This window comes from Larus michahellis, chromosome 1, assembly GCF_964199755.1.
Source record: "Larus michahellis chromosome 1, bLarMic1.1, whole genome shotgun sequence".
Taxonomy (NCBI): domain Eukaryota; kingdom Metazoa; phylum Chordata; class Aves; order Charadriiformes; family Laridae; genus Larus; species Larus michahellis.
Genome location: NC_133896.1, coordinates 136,926,514 through 136,943,117, shown reverse-complemented (window position 1 = coordinate 136,943,117; position 16,604 = coordinate 136,926,514). Strand labels below are relative to the sequence as shown.

General features: G+C 41.1%; 2 protein-coding genes across 4 annotated transcripts in view; both read right to left on the bottom strand.

Annotated features, from left to right (window-relative positions):
* Window positions 1-833: 833 nt before the first annotated feature.
* Window positions 834-10,578, bottom strand: EIF1AX (eukaryotic translation initiation factor 1A X-linked). Of its 2 annotated transcripts, XM_074605158.1 has the most exons (7): window positions 10,292-10,578; window positions 9,163-9,246; window positions 7,273-7,376; window positions 5,583-5,633; window positions 4,518-4,599; window positions 4,319-4,410; window positions 834-2,209 (listed from the first exon to the last, which is right to left on the bottom strand). In XM_074605158.1, exons 1-7 carry the CDS (start codon window positions 10,305-10,307, stop codon window positions 2,204-2,206), a joined length of 435 nt encoding a protein of 144 aa, XP_074461259.1. In that variant the 5' UTR covers window positions 10,308-10,578; the 3' UTR covers window positions 834-2,203. The 2 variants fall into 2 exon arrangements, with proteins under 2 accessions (XP_074461259.1, XP_074461268.1); XM_074605167.1 differs by lacking the exon at window positions 9,163-9,246 and having other exon boundaries at window positions 10,292-10,529.
* Window positions 10,579-14,357: 3,779 nt separating this feature from the next.
* Window positions 14,358-16,604, bottom strand: part of RPS6KA3 (ribosomal protein S6 kinase A3) — an 80,134-nt gene continuing 77,887 nt past the window's right edge. The window contains exon 22 of one of the 2 annotated variants that reach the window (XM_074605181.1): window positions 14,358-16,191. In XM_074605181.1, the coding sequence (XP_074461282.1) occupies window positions 16,069-16,191 (123 nt within the window). In that variant the 3' untranslated portion in view covers window positions 14,358-16,068. The remainder of the gene's footprint in view (window positions 16,192-16,604) is intronic. The other variant, XM_074605188.1, reaches the window with a different exon arrangement.

Genomic DNA, 16,604 nt, shown 5'->3' with positions numbered 1-16,604 from the left:
TAAAAAGTCTGCAGAGTTTAGGCTGAGCCAGACACGAGCCTGGGAGCAATGAAGACTGGAAGGAACCTCAGGGCAAACCATAACCAATTCTGTCAGGAACAGAGTTTCACCTCTGCCCCACAGTTGAAGTCTCTCTGTTAACACTGGAGAACTCCAGTGAGAACAGTGAAATAAGCTCCTTTCAACAGTGTATTCGTTTTTATTTCTCCCCGCCACTGACCATGCACTCTGCATTTTTCCTCCATGTATAAGATCGGTTTTGGCGAGCATAATTTCCACAAAATCCATATCTTGAGTAAATATTCACTGTAATTTAATCATTAACCTTTCTGCTAGCACAACTGAAAGAACAGACACCTACCTTCCGCACTTGCGCCTCAAGATCAGGTTTGAGAGCTTTTAACCATTTTCAGAGCTGCTCACAGCTTAATACGCTGAGGAAACCAATGAACTAGGGAATGGTTTATAAACCTCATCCTGAAACCTCACAGCATTTATGTTGCTCCACAATTGAACCTTACAGGCATACAGACAGTAAATTCATATACTTTAAGGTCAGTGGAGTAGGAATATTGTATTGGTAGTAACTTTTCCCAATACTTTGCAAGTTTCTGCAACAAATATTTAAAACCCATGAAGCGTTTGGCGAACTTACTTAATATTTAGAAAACGTTACTCCTAGAATGAGATACCAGATCCATGTAAGGAAAACAGACACTATAATTAAAGAAAAAAAGTAAAAAGAGAAGACCTTTTCGCAAATGCACTGGCAGTTCAAATGTAGCACGGAACTCCTCCTTAAAAATCATGTAAAGCAATGAGGCCACTCCATGTTTAAAGCCATTTTGTTTTTATCTATTGGGGTAGTCACTTTACATCATACCAAAAAGACTGTATAACGAATACAAGTGTCAAGAATCAGATTTTTATGGCACAAAAGGAAGTTCTCCATTAACCTGCTTTCAGAGCTGTTAAATACATAATTGAAGACAAAGAAACTAAGGCTATCACAAAATAATATTTGCATGATGATGTTAGTCTTTATTCAGCTTCTTAACTGACTCCTCCAGTCTGAAGGTGGAGGAAGAATCTTTCCATTAGTTTGTTTCAGTCATTTATTCTGGATGAAAAGATTCTTTTCCTACGTTTGACCCAAGTTTATTTTCTCACTTATATTGTTATTCAACGTTCACATAAGCTTTAACGGTGTACCTTACAATGCACGGAATTTAAGATTAAAATAAAACTCTACTCTTAACATAACCTTTTCTATAGTGTAAAAAATATTCTACATGTTTAACTTATCAAGAATGTTAAGCATTCGCTTTGGGGGAAAAAACTATTTTACGGATTTCTCAGTACAAACCCAACTGTTAATGTTCCGTATTAATGTATCCCTGTTAAGTTGGGTGCCACCCAGTGTTCATCTTCTGCAACTACAGCTTGGACTACTGTACTTACAAGACAGACTACCTATGCATACAAGACAGTTTTTAACAACTGCAAATTTGAGATGCTGCTTACTTTTTATCCTTACTTCTCCCCTACCCCTCCGCTCTGGCAAATTTACATCTCTGCAATAATGAGTGTTTTTAATTATCAAAATCAGTATAAAAATAGCAGCATGCTACTAGACATGAAAAGCAGATTCATCATGCATTATGAATTTAAATGCAGATTTCTGCCTTCCTTTTATATTATCAAAATCTTTTTAAAGTTAACATCAAGGCAAGGGGTCTAAGGACAGACACTGCATAGTATGATTTGATACTAATCCGAACTGGGTATTTGTATTTAATCAAAATCCATGATAATTACAGGGTAAACAATTTTTATTCCAAAATACAAGTTTAACTGGAATTGTAGTGATGAAAGCAGAAGAGGGAAAAATGCAGTCTTTTACAGCCCGTGTCACTGTATCTCACTTACATCCAGAGGTAAAAGCTCTAATTGGTGAGGAGACAAAATATTTGTGGCATTTCATTGAACCTTTGTGATAATCCAGCATTATCCGTTTCTAAAGAAATATAAATACTTTAAAACAAACATTGAAAATAAATCCTTTTGATGTAACAAACTACACTCTTTACTGAGAATTTTCAGTCTTCTTAAAAGAAAGGGACTTCACCCAAAAAATAATCGAAATATCAATGTAGAACAATCCTCGGAGGAGAAAAGTCGGAATGTAAACCTCTGTTCCAAATTAGATCTGAAAAGCAAAAACACCACATCGTGTATTTAATTCACATCCATTTTTCAACAAGCAACTCCGTCTTTACGCTAGAGACTTCCTGAACTCGGTACAGTACTTTTTTTGCCTCAGCTCATATCCCGTTTTCTTAACACGCGACCAATGACTCTCCTCTTCCATGCCCACCACCATTGTTGTGATACTGTAGTTACGCAGGTGAGCAGTTCTGCCAATATAATTACGCATAAATAGTTCAGGGATAAACCCGCCCACGATTCTCACAAATGAAAACAAAACCTAGTTTAGGGGTAACTTCCTGAAGTAACAACTATCCAGATCAACTTGGTGGCCAAATGAACCATTTTTGAGCCATTCTTCTGACGTAAACAATAAAGGAAAGGCTCCGCCAAGTCTTTCACGTTAACTATGACCTTGGAAGCCACACTTCATTCTAGACAGACTAGGATGATCCTCAGAGAGGTTATTCATATTTTATCTCTTTATGCCTTTTCCTTTCTTAAAGCATGATATCAATATTGTATTGCATAGCTGCTCACTTAAATCCATTATCCCACACAAAGATCCATTAGTTGGCAAATTTTATTATTCCAATATTCCTACAGCTACTTATCACTTTGACATTTTACAATAGCTTCATTATTAAAAGCATGCAGTACTAGAAAGTGTTTCTAGTTTCAGTAAGCTAAATCTTCAGTAAACTCAACCACTGACAGGTCCAAAGTGCAATTTTCAAAAGTCTGAAGAAAAATGCATCAGAACTTTGATATTTTTTAAATATTTGATCTAAGGCATCATATATTGAGAACCTCAAAAAGGTCAAAATAATGTAAGCATTTAAAGGGAGTTAGTCATATTGCCAACTCAGAGAGAGAAGACTAAAAAGATGAAGAATTAAAACATAATAATATACTTAGAACAGTCTATCCAATTAAGTTAACTCAACTCACTGGCTCAGTAAGTTACTACTTATCCTCTCAGCGAGTTGACCCTGCACACATTCATGTCTCAACTGCAAAATAAAGCACACCAACTTCCAAAACATTTCACGGCAGATTCTAAATAATTTGAATTGTAACAATTTTACTACTACAATTTATGAGTGTGCATGGTCAGTTATTACGGCTTAGTGATAAGCAGTAACACAACTTACTGCGGCAATCTGTAAATTCAGGATTACGGTTAACTTCAGTAACTACTAAGATGCAGCTTTTTATGATTTTTATGTAAACAAAAACGGAGACTTCAAGTCTTTGTTTTTTTAAAACCACAAATCCCTTCATTATTTCTGTAGTTATTATTAGATACTGAGGTTGTTAAAACTACGGCAACGTGAATACGTGAAACCCACACATATTCATGCAGTTCCCCAAAACACCTACATGCCCTGTGACCCGTTCCAGCAGCTGGTGTCCAGTCCATCAGCAGTTCATGGCTCACCCTGCCTCGACTGAGCTGGCCACAGCTGCCCTACACGGCACAGGAGCTGACCCACCAGCCTTCGTGCCTGCTCCCCGAGAGGTCTTTCTTGCCTACTGTGCAGGGGACACAGGGAAATCCTACTAGTCTGCTAAACCTTCCTATACCGTCTGCTTTCCATCATGAGCCGCTTGTAAGGAGCTTACACTTCAGAGAGCAGTCCTGAGAGCTACACTCAGTTCCTTCAATATGAACATACTCAGCTACATCCATGGATGTAGTCATCGACTTGCATAACTGCAACCCCTCACGCACATGTGCACACACACACATATATGTACACACACAAAATCATTTGAATGAACGCTGCTACGCAACTCTAGCTCTTTGGGGTCAAACAACTTTGATTTTCTTTTAAGCATCTTCTTTAAGCAGAAGACTGCTCTCCATGTGTGTTTTAATAGTATGTCACTAAGCATGCTACTAGCTTAGAGGTCAACAATTGTAGGACAGTGAGAACAGAAAGCTGGCATGCGTACATCCACACCACTTTCTGAAGCAGTCCCTGAGAAGGTGAGCTATTCTGAACATCAATGTATTATTTTCCTTGCTCTAAAACCATGAAAAACAGCTTATTGACAAAGACGACAGTTTCAAGCATACGATACAAAATATATATTTACTACTTACGTCATCAATATCTTCATCATCATCTCCAATATCATCAAACTGGATTTCATCATCATCTCCAGGACCAAATGTGTCTGTTTCGTTGATTTTAGCTAAGAAGGAATTTAGAGAAGTTAAGGAGCGCACTCAAACCAAGTCAAGACAGACTGAATATTCTTGTCCAATATGAACATGCAATTTTAAGTGAAAAGATTCTTACCATGTTCAGGAAGCTCCCCATACGCTTTCAGACTTCTAGCTTCATCTGCATTGTACTTTAGAATAACATCAGCCTTGTTATCCTAAATAAGGATTTATTAGAATTGATTAGTCACCTATGAAGAAAAAAACCTCCCTATTAACCTCAGCAGACTAGTAACACCTGAATTATTTATAGAAGAATAACATCTATATTATTTATAGAAGAGTATCTTTTTCCTCCTTCCCCTCCAGTTCCTTTAAGTCTGAAGTATAAAATGCTCATTTGCAGAATATCTTAATTTCTTATGGGCGATAACTTAATTTTCTCCTATTATAAGTCATTCGAGAAGTTTAATTTCATGCCTTTGAAATTAATCTTTCTTCAGAGAACACAGATAGTGAGGTGTTTTATGGTAAGTCAGAAAGTGTCAAAACTTTCTAGTTTTAAGTAGTTTAATACATACAGTAAATGATAGTATCTTAAATGTTTTACAACTCTAACGTATGTTTCAGAAGCAGAATCTATCTTCAAACAACAGATGACAATGCAAACGTTCAAGAAAAAGCATTTACCTAATGAAAATTCGACACCTGTTTTCCATTAACCTTTACATTAGGTAAAATTATGCTACTCCATTTTTTGAAATTTAAGTAGAAACTAATCACTGATCAATTGGCCTCTTAGGGTAAGAGCCTAAACATCAAGGCTCCAAAATTCTGATTACCAAAAATTCAGATTATCACAATAAGGTATTTGTTGCTTGGCTCAATCTCCCTTATATCACAGGATCCAAGCATCAGACAGCTACGCCTGGAAAAAAAAGGTCAGGTGTGATGCCAGTAAGCACCTTCACTCACAAAGTCTCAGGGTGCAATTTAGAAGAACAAGTTGAACCAGAGTTTGTCGTCTACTCATGACAATCTTTCTGTAATAGATGGCAACTAAAAGTCATGATTTAGCACAACCAACTACAAATTCAAAGAAAGTTAGACAGGAATTTCCTCATGATACCTGCTGCAATTTAACATTAAATAAAGCTTTTTGTAAGATATTCTTCATTGGCAAATTACACTGAATTTTTACCTGGTAGTCTCTTAAGCCAACCAATATAATATCAGATGTGTTTATCCAAACCTGAAAGAGGAAAACATAGGTTATATTTCAGGAATTCAACTTTTGTTGTATAACAAGAGCCAAACAGCACATTTGGGTTTTCTGAGAGATGTGAAACACTTCACTAGAGTCACCACTTTCACTTTCTAACTAGTAAACCAGAAATACCCAATTTCATATTTTAACAGCAAAACCAAGGTCATAAATACTCATAGATACATTGTTTCACATGTCACAGAGTTATTACTAAGGCAAATCAAACTTCTTTGAAGAGCGTCTATACAACAAGGTCATTATTAAGTTATAACTTCTGAGAAAACAGAAATAATGCATCAAGCCACCACCCTGTGAGCTGAGCTCCACAAGGGCAAAAATGAAAAAAAACCAAAACAACCTGGCGAAGAGGGTGATGGACAAGCACAGTGAAAAGCATAGGAAAATGAATGGAGTTGTTTCTAGTAAGTGACTATGCTAATCACTCAAACCAAAGCCAGAAGCCTGCAAAACAGGACATGCTAATGTAAATGCACAAGATAGTTCTATCCCACGTCAGCTTGATTTTTTTGGAGATGGAATATATATCAGTTGAGAAGATTTCCTTTCTTTTAGACACAAGGAATAGCTAAGTGATGCAAGAAATGAATTCTGCAGCACCTAGCGTTTATCTATGCACATTCTCCACCACCTTCAGCCGTTTATTGCAGTGTATTGCAGGCAGCTAAGTGGGGCTCATACTGATACCAAGACACATGCATTCACTGGTCTTCAAAAAAAGACAGGTGGAGCAATCCAGAATGAACACAGCGAACGTCTGTTTTTATTGAGAACAGACTGTCTATCTGAGAGGACCTCCTCTGTAGCACACACCAGCAAAGGAAAGCTGACAAGGGCAAGAGGGGACACCATCCGAAGACGGCAAAGTTAAGACTGCAAACATGTACAGCTGGCTTCCCTGAAGGTACAAACTTTTGCAGATCATCTTTGCATGAAAACGTTTTGGGAACTCATGAAGTGGACAGTGAAATGATGGCACCTGAGGTGCCTGTGGGAAGCTATGAAGAAACTTTCCCAAACAAGTCACCCCCTGAGAAGTTGACTATGATCATCAAGTTCCTTCACAGACCAAATGAAGTGGGGTATCAAACCTTGATTCTTACCGGTTTTGTGAAATAGCATACAAAAGAGGTGGCTTTGGACAACCCTTTTACACCTTTATTTTCCTATGCTGGTTGTCAGCCTTCACGTTAACAGAAGTTCTGCTAAGCTAAGCACTGAGCTAGTCTCAGATATAACATGCTGATTTTCCAAATAGTCATCAGGTTCCCCAACTACAATTAGAGACCTTCGTAGTATTTCATATACATACAAGCTTCTAGAATACAAAAAAAATCTTATTTCATGAGCAGCTAAAAATCTCCCCCGAAACATACATATCCAAAGGCAGACCTTCAACTACGTGCTTCACTCAAAAGTCAAAGACTACCTATTTTTATGCCGGCAATACAAAGAGAAGTACAAACTAGTTTACTATCAAAAAAGAAGCTTAAGATATTAAGAACAATAGAAAAATTAACTTTTGCAATGAGCTACATATGTAAATTTTTACAAGTACATATCATGCATAACGCCACTGTTTTCTATTGCAATGCTTCAGAATTACCTTTTTTCTTAGTTTCCCTCTAATATGACATAACCTCTTCACACCATCAAAACATAATGCCTCCAGTCTTCCATTGCCTAACATCTTGATCACCTGGGCATATTCTGAAAGAGACAGTAACACATAGCAAAACTTCTAAACAAATACAGCTTCATGAAACAACCAATAACTTTTGCCACTGTAACCAAAATCTGCTGAAACATTTTATCAAACATGACCAGCAGAGAGTAGCTGCGATCAGCCAGCCACACAGGCTGCTGAACGTATCACAGTTTTTGTTATCATTGTTGGTGTTAACATTTTCAAACACTGCTCATTCTTGGTTGTACCCATGTTTTTGTTCCCTTTGAAACGCTTATTACAGATAATTTTTAGGGCTGTCAAGTCACACTCAGAGTTTGAAAGTTTATCACAGCCTCACAGCTCCTGTCCTAATGGAAAAAAATCTTGTGCTACCACTGAGGGAAGAGGAGAAAGCGGCGCATCCTGTACACCCCATTGATACTCTGAATCCCTTCTGCAGAGGCTCTGTGGGAAAAAAAGCTGTTCTGGAAAGGATGTGTTCTGGTGGTCTCAGAAACTGCCTGCAAGGCAAGCACCAGGCTTCAGCTGAAAACTGCAAAGCTTCTCTCCAACACCTACCCTCAATCTCTCACCTTGTATTTAATCTCCATCCCTTACTGAGTTACAGAAATCACTACTGAAGTACCTCACACATGCTATTAAAGTTTGCAACATAACGCATTACCATTTAACTAAAAAGAATAAAGCCTGTAAGAATTATATTATTATAAAGCTTGAAAGAATTCTAGCATTACCTGACCACCCATAGTACCCAGGAAAAAAAATTTATCGATTAGCCAGAACTGTATTTCAATATTCTAAAAATCTTTCCTTAGCACAAGCTAGATAGTCCAACATGAGACTATTAATAACTGATATTGTTTCATTAAGTATATTTTGCTTGGGAGTTGGAAAGGATTTTAGGTTTTATAGGTGCATCGAAATCAATTATTTTTTTTGCTTACAACTGTCACAGAATATCAGAAAGAGCTTAAAAAATGAGTTCAGCGGTCACTTCTTTTACAGTGATTTACTTTTCCTGTATTTCTAACAAACCAGCTGATCAACTGGTCACTAGGCAAGTACTCACATATACGCGAGCAACCACAAGAGTGTGACACACAACACAGGGAAAGCCAAAAGGAAGGCGAGCTCACTGTCACCAAAAGGCAGGGGAGAGGAGTCACCACCCTCCAGCTGAACACTCCTGTGGCTTACTTTACTTGACAACACCCAAGTAAGGACCTCACCTATTGCTCCTGTTTTAATAACTGTTAGACATCTCAACCCAGGAACCAATTCAACCAAACTATCAGGGGACAGCGGAAGAACAGTCAGAGATACTGTTCTGCCAGGTCAGTGATGCTGGAGCGCTCATTAAAGGGTCCAAGAAATGCTACAGTTGGTATAAAACAGAGAGCGTGACCGTGCATCCAAGAGACAATCAGCAACTACTGGCAACACTGAACTACATCAGCTAAGCCAGGTACTTACAGACCCTCACACAGAACTGCTAAAGGGACTTCTAGGGAATGTTTACATACATACTGTATTATACGCAGCAGCATAATAAGGTCAAGGAGAGGCAAGCTTCATTCTTAAGTGGTGAAGCTACTTAGAATTTCCCTTTCCCTAATGTCTTCCTCCTACACTCAATGTGTCATTTAGAATTCAAATACAACCCTAGTAAGAATACCTCTCTTTATTCCACAATACCTTTATATTTCTCAGACATACAGATGTTTTCTTTGTGTATCAACTTCCAGTGTACATTACTTACAATGTCTGACTGAAAACAGCACTGCCATACTATAGTAAAAAACTCACCTTGCCCATCTTCCTTGAACACCAGTTCTCTTTTTTCTGATTCATTCTCATTCTTACCTCGTCGCCTATTTTTACCTCCTTTGCCTAAATTAAAAGGGGGAGGGGGGAAAAAAGCATGTATTACCATCTGTGAATACAGTGAATGAAATAATCAGACTTATGGGGATTTCTGTGCTTGTTCTCTATATGGCTGTTTTGAGTATCCTAACCAGATCTAGATTTTTTTGCTTGTTTTTAATATTGCTAGCTCTAAATTCTCAATTGAGTAGTAACATAGCAATTAGAAGATCAGAGCCTCCACTATTTAAGATCTGGTTGCTCTAGAGTGACAGCAGCCTTCAACAGGGGTTTGTGCAAGATCGCCATTTTCAGTTTTTGTGACCGCTGTTAGCAAACACCTCATAACTAATGGTGGGATAACCCGATGCAGGTACCCACCGAGGAGCAGAAGAGTAACTCGAGGGGTTACTCTAATGCTGAAACCCCTGAAATACTCAGGGGAAAGCTTACGCTCTAAGTGAAGATGCCCTTTTTAAAAGGCACACACGTGGCAGCAGGATTAAGCGCTCTTCCATGAAAACGCAGAAGATCAGATCATACCGTTAAGAATAAAAAAGAGCTTGTCAAAAAGCTACTCTTCCCTTCCTCTCTCTCCTTCTTCTTCTCCTTTCAGCGGCGGGTTGGGGGAAAAGGGGAAAAGCCGCGGTCCCCAGCGGGCGCACGGCGGGGGACGCACACCGGGCCGCCCCTGACAGCCAAACCCCGCCGGGGCGTCCCCCTTCCCGGCCGGCCAAGCCCCAGAGGCCTCCAACACGCCGCTGGGCCGCGTACGAGCCGGGCCAAGCCGGGACCCGCGCCCGAGGAGGGGAGAAGGGGCCCCGCGGGCCCCCGGCCAGGCCCGGCTCGGCTCGGCGGGGTGGGCGGGAGAGCTCCTCCGCCCCCTCCCCGCCCCGCCCGCGGGCACCAGGCCGCGGCGGCTCCCACGTGAGAGGAGGCGGCAGGCGCGGGGGGCGGGGGGGGCATCCCCGGGCCTCCCCAGCGCGGCCGCGCCCGGGCCGGGCCGGGCCGCACCGCTACGGCTAAGGGTCGGGCGGCCGCAGAAGGCCCAGGGGAGGGGAAGGGGCCTCACCTTTATTCTTGGGCATGGCGCCGGGCGCTCGGCCGCGGAAGAACTGCGGGCAGGGGCGGCGGTTGGGGCTTCAGGCGGCTGCCGTGAGGCGGGAGCGAGCGGCGGCTCCGGGCGGGATCTGCGGCGGCTCCTGGCGCGGCGGGGCCGGGGCTGCGGCTGACTCGTGCGTTCCGGCCGCTGGCGCCGCTCCGAGCCGCAGCGCCCCCTAGCGCGCGGGCGGCCTCTGCCGCCGCCCGGCAGGGCCGCCTCTGCGCACGCGCCTGGCAAACCTTCCCCAGCCGCCCGCCCGCTGCCGGCGCGGCGCAGCCTGTCTCCTTCAATGGGCGTCCCCAGCGGCGGGCGCCGCCCCATTGGCCAGGGCTCCGCGCCGGGCGGGCAGCGGCGACCAATCAGAGGCTGCGGCGGGCGGGCTGGCCCGGGGAAGCGGAGCCGCCGGTCGCTCCGGTCGCACTGGAACGTCGCCGCGGAGTTTTGGGGTGACCCCCAAAGGACGGTGGCGGCGGCGGGAGGTGGCCTGCCGCACCCCCCCCACCCCCCCCGGCAACCCCCCCGCCGTCGCCGCCCCCAGGCCCGCTCCCCGCTTGCAGCCGTCGCTCTGTCCCCCCGGTCCCCGCCGGGAACGGCAGCTCTGGGGAGTGGCGGGGACTTTTCGGGGTGGATTTTAAGGAGAAAGAGGAGGTTCTGGCGGCTCTGGCCGGAGGAGCGGGCAGCGCACGGCCAGCGAGCCGGGGGGAAAGGTCACACCTCTCGGGGAGGAAACACGTTGTCAGAAACGCACCTGTTAAAGGGTTACCCCCGGGAGGGTAGAAAGTAAGGCAAGGTGGTATCACCGGGATCCCGTGTGATGTCGACCTCCATTTTCTCGCTTTCCAGAGCTTTTCCAGGCCTACAGATGATCCAGTTTATCCGAAAATGGATTTAAATCTGTGTTGAGGCAGGCGAGACGCAGCCGGCCGCGGGGACGGAGCGGCGCCGGCCGCAGGCGGGATCCCAGGAAAGGCGAGAATTTCTCTTGGGAGATAAACGCTGCCCTGGATTTCTGCCGTGATTTCTGCCGTGATTTCTTCTGCCCCGCGCCAGGCCCCTCCTCATGGCCTCGTACAGCCGCCTTCTGCTACACTTAGCAACACTGGTTACAGTCCTCATCTATTCCCTATCACAACTACTGTAATTTTATGTAAACTATGCAAACTTTTAAAACTCTTCCATCTTTTCCAGGTTGCAAGGCTAAAAAGAATTACCCTTGCAAGCTTCCAAGTTGCATGAGCTGCTGAAAGACATGGGCATGTTTTTTATGGAGTACTTATGCATATAGTCTAATTTTTCAAATGCTTAAAGGTTCATTACTTATCAAATATGCCTCTATTTTCAACGTCCAGAGCGACGCAGGCATCACAAGTAGTATTTAGCAGCCTCCCTTTAAGTTGTGCTTTACGGTCAACTGGAGTCTTTACAGGGTATTAAAATACAATATTCTTGCACTTTGGTCTCGCTGCCATATAGTGAGGTCTATAGCATCTACTGAATGCAAGTGTTTTTCCTTCAGCTCCCTATTTACCTACTAATGGCGATCTGACTAAATATGCTGGAATATAGCAACATTTTAACTGACAAACACTTGCTTGTTAAAAACTCTTTCCAGTTGGAAATGCACACTTGGTATGCTGCAAATGCAGTTCAGTGTTAGTGATGAACGAACAACAACTTTTATAACCGAGCAGAACAAATGATTAACCAAAAAAGCACTTTAAGATGTTTGAAAGTTTATTCATAGTAGAAATTTCAATTTCTTTTGAAGACTACAAAACCTGCCATTAGACAGGAGTACAAGCAATGATATCTTCCCAGAACCGTTCCTAGTTACATCTGGAACAGTTCTAATTACACATTAATAGCATGATTGAAACATTTCCTAGATCAGACTCTGAATAAAACAATCATTTAAAGTATTCAGTACAATTTTATTTATTTTTTCTTTACTAGCATTTCAGTTCTATGACAGCAGTGCCAAGCATCTAACAGATGCTATCGTAATGGTCTAGAACAAGGTACAATACCACTGATTTCCTGGAACAGTACCTTAGACTCACTTACATGCCATGCTGAGAAAACTAGTACAAAGTATGATTGTATAGAATTGTAGAAAAATATTTTATCTGTGATTTTGTCATTTTTTAAAAACGTTTTAAGTAGACTCCCCCTCCCCCCCAACTAGGTTGCAAAATAATTACATCCCTCATAAGTACACCTTCCCTTTGATTAGGTCAAGAGTATCAAGATAAAGCTAATCATTTACATCATTTTCATAAGTGAAAATGCATCTATTAACCATTGCTGCTTACTAAGGACCAGCATATTTTGCATCCTTTCCTTCCAATAATAGAAAAGCACAGCTTTAGTTGGTACACCACATTTACAAAAAGCAAAACACACACACAAAAAAATCCCAGACACGTAAATCTATTTTCATATGCCCTTGTCTCTTTAGAAAAAAGTTTTAAATATTCTCTTGAAAAACTCCTTATAAGTCCCATTCAATGTTATGGTGATTATGAATAAAGAACTTTGCCCTTACTGCATATAGATGGCATTTAATGAATATTGCAACTACTCTCTTCCCTCTGTTCTCTCAAGCACAGTAAGTGGTAATTTCACACTAAAAAAAACCAAACCCACGGCCTACATATACAAAATTCACCTGTATCTGCAGTCCTCCTTTTTTGTCCTCTATGACTGCGTGTCCTAGAGTGACTTGCTATCCTTTGTAGACCAAGAAGCAGTCCAGCAATGAATTTACAGTGTGTTGTATATACTCACATTCTAATAGAAAGGGGCTGGGGTTCAAAGAAGCATTACGTGGATTTCTTTGTGGCTTCTAACAACTGCAGCTACAAAAACATAAAAATAAATGTGGAAGTTGTGAACACGGCTCCAAAATAGGAGGTAAGGTACATAAAACCATGTAAGCCTCACCTGTAAAAGATACCTCCTGTATAGACGGGCCCCTCATACCTTGGTTTATGAAGTAACTTAAAAATAGAGTGGATCTGGACTTCAACACATTCAGGTTACCACTGCCCTTTCTGATTAGCATTTAAAACATTCATCCTATGCTGCTATATACATGACATGGTAGCAACATCTGTGAAGTCTAGACTAAATTAACAGCTTACTTGAGAATGTAGATACATCAAATGCAGGAGTTAACTTTGCTTCGCTATCTGGTTCATGACCAGTGAGCTTGAGGGCCACAAAATATGGCTAAAATAAAATTAGTGAAAGTACTTTTACATTATTTTAATATAGATATTGCCAACAGTGAAGCAGCTTAACACTTCCTCCTTTTGGTCTGTTCTTTGCCAGGTACCTCTATATACACACGGACAACACACGAGAAATTCCTCCCTGAACTGAAATGCCATTATTGACACGCTAGCAAGTACTGGCATCCCTTTATTTCAATAGTATCAGTTTTAAATCTTGTCTGTTGACTAGATGGGACAATCTTCAGATTAAGACATTTAAAAGCCACTCCAGAAGGTTTCTAGATTTTGATGGGCCTGACTTGCGATCGCTCACAGAACTGAAAATACATTTTCTGAAAGATAAGGTTTTGCTAAATTTCTCTGGAACTGCAGACACTGTCAAAGAAAAATTAAAATGGCCTTTTTCTGCCTCTAGTTGAAGATGTTTCTTGAAGGAAGGGTAGACGCATCTGCACAGCTAAAGGGAACTTCAATGCTAGAGCACCAAGTAAGGGTAAAATGCTAATTGTTTGCAAGAGCTGTGCATTCAAATTTCTGAGATCTATGGTAATTTCAGAATCCTTGTTCATAAAACCAATTCCTTAACAACTATATGATGGATTAAATATTCGACAGATTTTTAAGGGCAATAAAAGTGGGATCCTTTGCAAGTCTAACAAAGGAAGCTTCCCCAAGGAACTTGGAAACACTTGTGGCAGAAGGAACACTCTCAAATTCATTTAGAGCAAATCTGTGGTGTCATAAAGATGATTCCCCCTTTCAACAAACCTCTGATGTTTCAGGGAAAGTAGCAAATTAATCACCATAAAAGAAATTTAATATCATTAAAATCAAGAAAATACCTTCTTACGTGAAACACAAAATTGCACCTTTTAGTTTTTAAATTGTATTGTTCATACAGAGCTGTTCACCCAGATCCATATTTATTGAAGCTTGAATTCCCAATAGCCATTTTCATACCCGGAATGAGTTGATGTAGCATACCATTTTGGTGGAGTGGGACACTCACTGAATTCAGACACATTCCAGGGCACCTTCTCATGTGGGCAATTTGATCTTCCAAGACTAGCCATCAAGATGTGCCTTTAATTACTTAAGACACTGACAGGCCAGAAGTCGTAAAAGTATATATTAGTATTTAAAAATGAGTCTTTCACCCTCATTACAAACTTGCTTTCATCTGGGGGAAAATGAGAACACTCACTCTGGACAGCTTTCTTTTACCTGACTGGGATAATACTATTTTCATGGTAAATTATAATGACCCTTTTCTAACCCCAGACAGATCTGGATGACTCTCCTCTTGTTTTGCTTTGGCTGTCAATTAAAATTACCGGAAAAGAACTGACAGAACATTAGATCCATCAGTTTTGCAACTGCATTAAATGCAGTTTAAACCTACTTTTTGCAGGCTTCTGCTTATTAGCGGACAATATGTTTTGCTTTATCTTCAACGGTGCCTTTTTTCCTGTAATGCCAACATTCACCGAACAAATCCTTTGCAGCTTAAACAAAGTCACAGAACAGAGATAAAATATTAACAATGGATTATAAGAATAAACAATATAGAAATGTCCTCTATCAGAAAGTATTTAGCAATGATTCCTGAGTCCAAAGATTAGATGGGAGAGGATAAAAGGGAGCGGGGGGAAGGCGAACAAAAGACAGAGTGAGACACTGAGAAAGTTCTCTCTTCTCTGGGTTATATTACCTATTGTATATATAGTATGGTGAGAGATCCACTGCTTAAATTTTGAATGCTATAAACAGTATCCTGATTTTCATAACATGACATGCAGCGTCAAAACCATGGAAATGTAGAAAAGACATAGGCAAGGAGAAATACATATTCATAGTATTACATTCAATAGCTGTTTAACAGTCAGGCTTCTTTTAGAGCTGTCCAACAATACTGATTAATCCAGGTGAACTGTTTAATCAGCCTTAATTGTCAAAATGATTAATAATATCTAAGTAAAACAAGGCATGTATACATTAAAGAAAACAGCACGGAAATGTACTGCTTGTGAACTGTTTACAAAAACATACAAAATGTTGGATGGCACAAAGTATATAGTGCTAATATAAACAGATTGTTTAAGCTAAGTGCTTAACATAAACTGTCCATCTCTACCTGTAACAAAGAATATCTTAGGGGACGAAAAATATTCCTTATAAAAATAATGCTATGTGGTGCAGAGTGCTTTATTCAGTGTATTTTTGACAGAGGTGGCATTCATAATTCTTCTGGTTTATTCAATCGTGATCATGATCGTTTTCATTGTGTTTCCACTTGTCACTCCATTTGAAGCTCCAGTAAGATCAGTAACTTGCCATCAACAGTTTAAAGCGAGAATAGATGAAAGCAGTAGCAGCAGCAGGAGCAGCAGCATTATAGGTACCAGCTGGGACAGAGTGTGCTTGCAGGTATCTGTCAGATATGTGCTACCTGTCGCCATGATTTGTGCTATCATCTTATGCCGTGGTACCAAGTATCTGGTTGAGGTCACTTCACAGGGCTGTTGAGGTAATTTTTTTTATACCTCTCCTCTGAGCAAGAGTAGAACGGCCGACTGGCTCCAGAACCGGTGACTGATTACGATTCAAAGCAGAGTAAGTTGCTGCCATTGCACCCTGTGGGGCAGAGGAGAAAAAAAGCAAAAAAACAAACCCAAGAAGAGCACACTGTGACTGACGCACACACTAGAGATCGCACAGAGCTAAGTGACAGCGATTCTGAATGGGTTTTAACTTTCAGTCTACTTTCATCTACAAAACAGAAACATACCACTGCATTACTCAAAATACAAGCAGTGTTTGGATTAAGTGGTTTTTTAAGGTAATAAATAGTTTTCAGATCAATCTGAAGCAATTTTACCTTGCTTAAAAAACCAAACGCAAATTGCTGAATTAAGTTCTCTCTCCATGCTTTGTGAGATAGTTGGGGACTGAAACCGCTATCAGTGGGCTGTCTCTGCTTATCACTTATATAACCATTTCAGTTTTCAACAAAATAGTTAAAAGTCGCCCACATTATTCATCACATG

Bases quoted from the DNA above. Each gene is read 5' to 3' on its own strand.
- EIF1AX (XM_074605158.1), bottom strand. The intron at 7,377-9,162 runs GTGAGTTTTTTA...TGTCTCTTTCAG, and splicing joins GTTCAAGGAAGATGGGCAAG to AATATGCCCAGGTGATCAAG. The intron at 5,634-7,272 runs GTAATTCTGAAG...TTCCTCTTTCAG, and splicing joins GAGGGAAACTAAGAAAAAAG to GTTTGGATAAACACATCTGA.